The sequence below is a fragment of the Lathyrus oleraceus genome, chromosome 2 (genome assembly GCF_024323335.1).
Source record: "Lathyrus oleraceus cultivar Zhongwan6 chromosome 2, CAAS_Psat_ZW6_1.0, whole genome shotgun sequence".
Classification (NCBI taxonomy): Eukaryota; Viridiplantae; Streptophyta; class Magnoliopsida; order Fabales; family Fabaceae; genus Lathyrus; species Lathyrus oleraceus.
In genome coordinates, this window is record NC_066580.1 from 137019778 (window position 1) to 137028798 (window position 9021).

At 36.3% G+C, this 9021-nt stretch overlaps 1 protein-coding gene across 2 annotated transcripts; it reads left to right on the plus strand.

The window, feature by feature from the left end:
* Positions 1 to 1085: 1085 nt before the first annotated feature.
* LOC127118499 (ubiquitin-activating enzyme E1 1) lies at positions 1086 to 8819 on the plus strand. 2 transcript variants are annotated; one of them, XM_051048709.1, is made up of 7 exons: positions 1086 to 1325; positions 1551 to 1939; positions 3489 to 3706; positions 4877 to 5671; positions 6349 to 7217; positions 7325 to 7757; positions 7974 to 8819. In XM_051048709.1, the coding sequence occupies exons 2-7, from the start codon at positions 1567 to 1569 to the stop codon at positions 8568 to 8570; spliced, it is 3285 nt and encodes a 1094-aa protein (XP_050904666.1). In that variant the 5' UTR covers positions 1086 to 1325; positions 1551 to 1566; the 3' UTR covers positions 8571 to 8819. The 2 variants fall into 2 exon arrangements, with proteins under 2 accessions (XP_050904666.1, XP_050904667.1); XM_051048710.1 differs by having other exon boundaries at positions 1554 to 1939.
* Positions 8820 to 9021: the final 202 nt, after the last annotated feature.

Here is a 9021-nt window from a genome sequence, read left to right on the forward strand (position 1 = left end):
TTTATGTACAGTTAAGTTGAAAAATAAATTCATATTTAAAATTAGGGGTGGCAAATGGGCATGCCCGTCCCGTTTAGCCCGTCCCCGCAAAAGTCCGTAAAAAAATGGAGCGGAGCGGACCGGTTATAGTTGAGGATGTGTGCCTAAAACTTAGGTTTGTCCCGTAAAAAAATGAGAGCGGAGTGGGAAAAGCCCGTGGACATTGCATTTTTTAAACCTAAAAATGCAAAATTTTATATAAATGTACGTGCCTGCAAAAACCCGCGAAAAAAATGGGGCGAGACGGAATATACACATTAGAGGATGAAAGTCTAAATCTTTGATCCGCCCGCACTAAAGTGCGGGTAAAACGAACATAATAACAGACCGATTCCATTTTGCCACCCTTATTTAAAATCACATAGATTCAAAATCTATCCACTTTAATTTAAATTAAATTTTTTAAAAACAATTTACCATCTATTATGAGCTTACAAGATTTGAGAGAATATATTCGGTTTATAAAAAAAATAATTTAAAAAATAAATTATACTAAAAACATCCCAACATAAACATATGCTATACTAAGCTCTTACATCACCGTGTTTTTTGCAAACGTGTCGCGGAGCCAAAGGTATGTTAAATTAATTTATTGTTATTTTCTTGATACAAAAATTAATTAATTTTTAATTAATAATTCGACATACCAATAAATTTCAAACGATATCTGCGTCCCACGATTATGAAATTAGACCGTCTAGAATAATTTAAAAATTTAATACAAAGTAAATAAATATGAACGGTTAGATTTTAAATCAATAATCAAAGATTAATATTGAATCAGTTAAGTTGGTAGAATTATCTAGAAAAGGTGAATTTAAATTTACAACATCTTATTTATTAATTTTTAAAGGTGAACTCTAATTATTAAATATTTAACAAAAAATAATAAAAAATTAATTACTATATATAATTTTTTTCAAATAGTTTAATAATTAAAATTTATCTAATAGATTCGAAATTAAAACCTTCCATCTTATTTATATTAGTATACAACTAACAATTGAACGGTTGAACTGATTTATTTTATGTGAGCGAATCCGTGTATCTCGTTACTTGTAAGAAAAGTAGAACTAGTAAAAATCAAAGTCGAACACATTTTTCTGCAAATCCATAAATACCCTTTCTCTATATCTCAATGTTCTTTATTACCGAATCAAACCGAACCAGAGCTCTATGTGACTCTTCATAATTCTAAACCCACCCCAAAAAGAATACCAAACTTTCTCTTTCATTTCACTCCGATAAGATTCCATTCCTTTCTTCCTTCGCCGGAGTTCCAATCGGTACGTTTCTTACCTTCAGTTCCATCTCTTTTTCCAGATTCATCTTCTTATGTTATCAATTTCATCACTTCGTTGTTCATTACTGAAATCAAGTAGCAGTTAGGGTTTTCGGATTTTATCCTTTTTCGATCTCTATTCTAACTTGATTACTTTGTGTTTATCTTTTTTGTTTTGTTGTGTTGCGTTGATAATCCCGATGGTTCGAATTTGTCGTCGCGTTTTCAGCAGCTTATTGCACTATATGCTTCCTAGAAAGAGAACTAGTGAAGGAGGAGTGAATCTAGAAGAAGAGATTAACAACAACAACAAGAACGCAGGTTTTGCTAAGAAGGCTCGGATCGGTTCTACAGCTGCTTGCTCGCGTGAATCTACAGTGAACGAGAGTGACCGGAGCTTCAGTAGCGGCGGCGGCAACAATAACTGTAACAGTAACAGCAACAGCGCAGGGAATTTGATTGCGGCATCAACTATGGCTTTTGGAAATTCTAAACCACAGGAAATTGATGAGGATCTGCACAGCCGTCAGCTTGCTGTGTATGGCCGCGAGACTATGAGAAGGCTTTTTGCCTCTAGTGTTCTTGTTTCCGGGATGCGAGGCCTTGGTGCTGAGATTGGTAATAGTTTCTTAAACCTGCTCGTTTTAACTAGCTTATGTCTTGATGGTTTATTGCATGGATAGATGTAAGGATGATTTGTTTTTATTTGCTTTTCATGTTAGGCTGCTTTATTTGATAAATGAAGGTAGTGTTTGATTGGAATTCAGAAGAGGAGCTTATTGTTTGTTTGAAGTTTATTTGAATTTGGATTAGTGTTTTAATACACTTGTAAAAATAATTTTATGATACACCCATGATCTTTTCATTGATAAACTCTCTGGGATAACTTATAAATAAACATTTAGTTGAACTCCTTAGAATTGCTTATTGAACTAGTGTTAGGGTGCGTTTAGATATACAATTTATTGATGTGATTATGCACAAGTTTTTTCTACAATCCAGATGGAATGGGGGTGAACTCTTCATTAGCTGTTAGCCTATTAGAATAAGCTATCTTGAGTAGCTTACGTAATAAGTTGAAAATAACTTATGAACATATTATAGGCTATTTTTACAAGTATTTCCGGAATAACCTTTCTAATGCCCCCTTAGAAAGATCGACGCAAAGTGAACACTTGATCTTTGTGATTTATAGAAGATTGTATGGTTTATGTACACATCCAAATCCTAAAATGTTTTGGATTATGTGATCTAGAATGAAAAGTAATTGCATAGATCCACCATCCTTTATGGACCTTTCACCTCTCCTTAAATAAACAATTATTTTTTGGTGTTAGTAGGTTTGGTGGCTTGCTTCTATCAGCTAAAGAAAATTCACTGAAATATAATGTATTATCCGTGCTAATAAATTTCACCGAAAAATCAATTTCTAGTTGCTCATATTCAGTGTTACAAATTTTATATCTATAACTTGGTGTTGGACTTTCCGCCTTACTTGCGGTACTTTGGCTTGCTTCATTGCAGTCCCTAACACCTTCATTGTGTTAGCTTTGAATGGGTGGATTTAGTCCCACATTGCTAAGGGATATGGTTTGTGTTGTGTTTATAAGTGGGGGCAATCCTCACCTTACACGCCGGTTTTGTAGGGATGAGTTAGGCCCAACCCAAATTCTGAGATGGATCAAAGCCTGTCCTAGATCCATTGTTGGGCTTCCCGCATCGTCCATGCTTTGGGCTCATTGAGGCCCAAGTGTAAGGGTGTGTGTTGGACTTTCCGTCTTAATTGCGGTCCGCCCCTAGTCTCCTTAACTGCGGCACTTTGGCTTGCCTCATTGCAGCCCGTAACACCTTCATTGTGTTAGCTTTGAAGAGGTTACAAGCCGGTTTTGTAGGGATGAGTTAGGCCCAACCCAAATTCTGAGACTTGGGACATTAATTTTCTGTATGTACTCTTATTACTAGAGATTATAGTGTTATTGCTTCTTTCATAAAGGCAACCTTGCCGAAGGTCCTCAGTTATGCAGCATTCAATTTAGACTAATTAATTAAGAGAGATTTGCATTGGAATTTGAACCATTTTTCTTGTGATTTTTTAATTAATGCTTTCATGATAAAAACTCAAATCTGCTGCTTTGTAATACCTTGGATTGAAATTTACTGCATGCAGCGAAAAATCTTATTCTGGCTGGTGTAAAATCTGTAACCTTGCACGATGAAGGGAATGTTGAGTTATGGGATTTGTCCAGCAATTTTGTTTTTTCAGAAAACGATATTGGTAAAAACAGGGCAGTGGCTTCTGTCAGTAAGTTACAGGAACTCAATAACGCAGTGCTTGTACTAAGCTTGACAACCCAGCTAACGAAAGAACAACTTTCTAATTTCCAGGTACTTCTACTTTTGCCTTCTGCTTATTTTTTGTAGTCCTAGTTTTTTTCCTTCCCAATGCATTTTTATGTATATCTTCAATATATCAAGTGATTATATATGTCATTGTAGGAATGAGTTTTCTTTTTCATGCCTTAATAGTGAAATGACAAACTTAACTCTCAATTTTACTAGTGATTTATGAGTTAACAATTCTACATTAACTTAGTCTTAAATAATTTGTTAAATATCAGCTAATATTTGATTTAAGTATTTATGTGTTGCAATATCTATTGATTTTAAAAGTAAACTTACCTTTTCAGTGTTGTTAAGGACAACTATTATGCCTCCATATGAGTTTGTGATCGTTCCACCATTTCATTTTTTATTTCACCATTTCTTTTTGGTCTTTAATAAATAACTATGCTTTATTATGGTGATGAAATGTCGAATTATATTATTTGCGTAGGCTATACCTGTTTTCCTCTACTCTCGAGTTTGACAACCTTGGTGCTATCATACCTCTATATAGTTTACATTTGTGATTTATTTGCTCTTGCTAATATCTTAACTAGGGAAAGTTCATTTTCTTTTGCTAATATCTTAACTAGGGAAAGTTCCCGTGACTACAAAACTAGAACACTGCAAGATTGGTTGCTAATTATGTAGAATGGGAATTGAGAATAGAAGATTGCAATATGTGTACTGTAATTGTTGAATGAAGGATATTCATTTGTACTGTAATTTTGAAAGGAAATAGAATTAGAGAACATTACAGCTATTAAGAAGCAAAATAAGTGACTAACGTTTATAGTAGTCGGTATTTTAGTGGCTAGGGTCTATTCTAAGGTTTACTAGTGATGTTACATGTTCTGCGGTATGGGTGTCAACAATAACATGATCGGAGCAGGGACAACTAGTTGCATCTATTACCTTATAATTATGTTGCACGCTTTCTATCACAAGAAAATAGTTCTGATGTTCACTGTATTTTTGTATATATTATTGACGCAAATGTAAAGAGTAATAACACCACTATATAGTAGATCAATTAAACTAGTTATGTTTGAGGAGCATGTTGGAACTTGTCTGTTTCAGTAAAACATGTCCTCTTTTTGGAATTTTGTAATATGCCCATTTGTTTCCAAGTTATTTGAATAAATATTAATTTGTTGTTTCACTATTTTGTAGGCAGTTGTTTTTACCGAAATCAGTCTTGAGAAAGCTGTTGAGTTCAATGATTATTGTCACAGTCATCAGCCTCCTATTGCTTTTATTAAAAGTGAAGTTAGAGGTCTTTTTGGTGCTGTGTTTTGTGATTTTGGGCCCGAGTTTACTGTTTTTGATGTTGATGGAGAGGAACCCCATACTGGAATAATTGCGTCCATCGGCAATGACAACCCTGCTCTTGTATCTTGTGTTGATGATGAGAGACTTGAGTTTCAGGATGGAGATCTTGTTGTCTTCTCGGAGGTTCATGGTATGAAAGAGTTGAATGACGGAAAGCCAAGAAAGATTAAGAATGCTAGAGCATATTCATTCACTCTTGAAGAAGACACCACAAACTATGGTGCCTATGAAAAAGGTGGTATTGTCACACAGGTCAAGCAACCAAAGGTTTTGAATTTCAAACCTCTAAGGGAAGCACTCACTAATCCAGGTGAATTTCTTCTCAGTGATTTTTCCAAGTTTGACCGCCCACCTCTCCTGCATTTAGCATTCCAGGCTCTGGACAAGTTCATTTCTGAGATAGGCCGCTTCCCTGTTGCTGGCTCGGAGGATGATGCACAGAAATTTATTTCTATTGCCAATAGTATTAATGAAAACTCAGGTGATGGAAGATTGGAAGATGTGAATCCAAAACTTCTACAGCAGTTTGCCTTTGGTGCTAGGGCAGTATTGAACCCTATGGCGGCCATGTTTGGTGGCATTGTAGGACAAGAGGTTGTTAAGGCATGCTCTGGAAAGTTTCATCCACTTTTCCAGGTAATTAGTATTTCTTGCTGTGCCTTATATCCTCTGGTATTTTTAAATATTATTTGTGGTGCAAATAAAATGAGCCCATAGGAAAGTCTTTACCATAATAGTGCTCCCAAATTTGGCAGCCGTTTGAGTTTTGTAAGTTCAGTTTGCTGCTTTGGTTGAGATATTTTTTTTGACACAGCTACTGTTGAGATATATGCATCTTCTTTTGTCTCTGGTAATAATGACTCTTGGGCATAGCATAATTATATTATAAACAAAGACATCCTATATCTGATCTTGGATATTAGGAAAAAGCATCCCCATCTTTGAGCAAAGCAGTTTGTTGATAATGATGCTTAAAATAAACAAAATTTGGTCTAGACTATCATTCAATTGTTCAGATTTTGGACCATTTTTATGATATCCCCGGTTCTCCCAATTATTGTTGTATTGCATGTACTTCCATCTGCGTGTTCAACAACCTGTCTAAATGTAATCCATACCTTGAGGCAATTTTATAAATTTTCAAAACAGTTCCTAGATATATCGGGATTAGTATGTTTTTGGGTAGCTTATAAAATACTAAAGCTCTTGGAGAAGGTGATGTTTTAGTTTCTTTTTTTCTCTATATTTCTTCTTGTCGAAGTTGTATTTTGTGGTTGTTGTTTTAACTTCTGTTTCTCTTCTGACCTATGCAGTTTTTCTACTTTGACTCGGTGGAGTCACTTCCGACAGAACCATTGCATCCTAATGATTTAAAACCAATAAATAGTCGATATGATGCACAGATTTCAGTTTTTGGGCAAAAGTTACAGAAGAAATTTGAAGATGCTCAGGTGTTTGTTGTTGGATCTGGTGCACTAGGATGTGAGTTTTTGAAAAATCTTGCCTTAATGGGAGTATCTTGTGGAGGTCAGGGGAAGCTGACAGTTACTGATGATGATGTCATAGAGAAGAGTAACTTAAGTAGGCAGTTCCTCTTTCGTGATTGGAATATTGGCCAGGCTAAGTCTACTGTAGCTGCTTCAGCTGCTGCATCTATAAACCCTCGACTGAATATTGAAGCTCTACAAAATCGTGTTGGTGCTGAAACTGAAAATGTGTTTCATGATGCCTTTTGGGAAAACTTGAGTGTTGTGGTTAATGCACTAGACAATGTGAATGCAAGACTTTATGTGGATCAGAGATGCTTGTATTTCCAGAAACCACTTCTTGAATCTGGAACACTTGGTGCTAAATGCAATACCCAAATGGTCATTCCCCACTTAACAGAAAACTATGGGGCCTCAAGAGATCCACCTGAGAAACAAGCACCGATGTGTACTGTGCACTCATTTCCACACAACATTGACCATTGTTTGACATGGGCTCGATCAGAGTTTGAGGGTTTGCTAGAGAAAACTCCAGCTGAAGTAAATGCATATTTATCAAACCCAAATGAGTATACTAATGCAATGAGGAACGCTGGTGATGCTCAGGCTAGGGATAACTTGGAGCGTGTACTTGAATGCTTGGACAAGGAGAAGTGTGAGACTTTAGAAGATTGTATTACCTGGGCCAGGCTTAAGTATGTTTGTTTGACTATATATGCTTTATTTATGATTGATATCTCATGTCCGTGCTGATTAGTTTTTTCTTTATGTCCTGCACTCAAACATGGTTTTTTATTCACAGGTTTGAAGATTATTTTGCTAACCGAGTGAAGCAATTAGCTTATACTTTTCCTGAAGATGCTGCAACCAGTACCGGAGCTCCTTTTTGGTCTGCACCAAAACGATTCCCTCGTCCACTGCAGTTCTCCACCTCTGATCAGAGTCATCTCCAGTTTTTGAAGGCAGCCTCTATACTACGAGCAGAAACATTTGGGATCCCTATCCCTGACTGGGTCAATAACCCTATAAAGTTGGCTGAATTTGTTGATAGAATGATAGTACCCGACTTTCAGCCCAGGAAGGATGCGAAAATTGTGACAGATGAGAAGGCCACCAGTCTCTCTACTGCTTCTGTGGATGATGCAGCTGTTATTGATGATCTAATCGTCAAGTTAGAGAGATACCGGTCAAATCTGCAACCAGAGTTCAGGATGAAGCCAATCCAGTTTGAGAAGGTATATTTTTTGCTTTTGTTCTGACAGAATTTTCAGTGTTACCCAATAAAGTCGTTTCTTTTTTCTTAAATTGTATTTGATGGTTTCAATTGGGAAATTTGGAAGTTTGTATGTGCTTCGAATATCATCTGGGTTCACAATACACCAACTTTTGTGCCGGTGGTTTATTTATTTTCATCCAAACTGAGAAATTGTTTTTCTACTTAAAAATTGCAGGATGATGACACAAACTACCACATGGATGTGATAGCTGGGCTTGCCAACATGAGGGCACGCAATTACAGCATTCCCGAAGTTGACAAGCTCAAGGCCAAATTTATCGCAGGGCGGATCATTCCAGCAATTGCAACCTCAACTGCTATGGCCACTGGCCTTGTTTGCCTGGAGTTGTACAAAGCTTTGGATGGAGGACACAAACTTGAGGACTACCGAAACACATTTGCCAACTTAGCCCTGCCTCTCTTTTCCATTGCTGAGCCAGTTCCGGCAAAGGTCATCAAGCATCAAGATTTGAGTTGGACGGTTTGGGACAGATGGATTATAAAAAACAATCCTACTCTCAGGGAGCTTCTTGATTGGCTGAAGGAAAAAGGTTTGAATGCTTATAGTATTTCTTGTGGAAGTTGTCTGCTTTATAATAGCATGTTTCCTAGGCACAAAGAACGGATGGACAAAAAAGTTGTTGATTTAGCCAGGGATGTAGCCAAGATGGAAATCCCTTCATACCGTCGTCACATCGATGTTGTTGTGGCCTGTGAGGATGACGATGATAACGATATTGATATCCCTCAAGTATCCATTTATTTCCGCTGAGCTGAGTTGTTTTCATCCAATTGGTTGTGTCTTAAACTTATCTTCAGTTAGAAAGACAAAATGTTCAACTTTAATGTTCCATTTCCGTAGTGCCTTCAGGCAAAAGTTGTCATCGACCATCCCACACTTCATATATTAATTGAAAAGCAACTTTCATTTATGGTGTATTATTTGTTTGCTTGACTAATTTTGTAAGTTGATCTTTGTTTGTTGAGATGGTTAATCGATGGTATGTTATCTTGTGCTTCTTATCGCTTCTGGTTATATTTATCGGTTTCTGCTTTGAGTTTAGGAAAAGCATCTGTAGTTTCATTGAATTTTTTGCTTTTAGGAGATTGTAGTTTATGCTTGGTTGCATTGGTAGTTTCATTGAATTGATGAGTAATTCAATTTTGTTTCTATTAATTTTATGGGTTTAATGATGATGTTCGACAAACATTTCACAATGTCA

Excerpts from the sequence above, each read along its gene's own strand:
- LOC127118499 (XM_051048709.1), top strand. The coding sequence starts at position 1,567 with ATGCTTCCTAGAAAGAGAACTAGTGAAGGAGGAGTGAATCTAGAAGAA. Across the intron at positions 5,672-6,348 it reads AGTTTCATCCACTTTTCCAG|TTTTTCTACTTTGACTCGGT; the intron begins GTAATTAGTATT and ends TGACCTATGCAG. Across the intron at positions 7,218-7,324 it reads ATTACCTGGGCCAGGCTTAA|GTTTGAAGATTATTTTGCTA; the intron begins GTATGTTTGTTT and ends TTTTATTCACAG.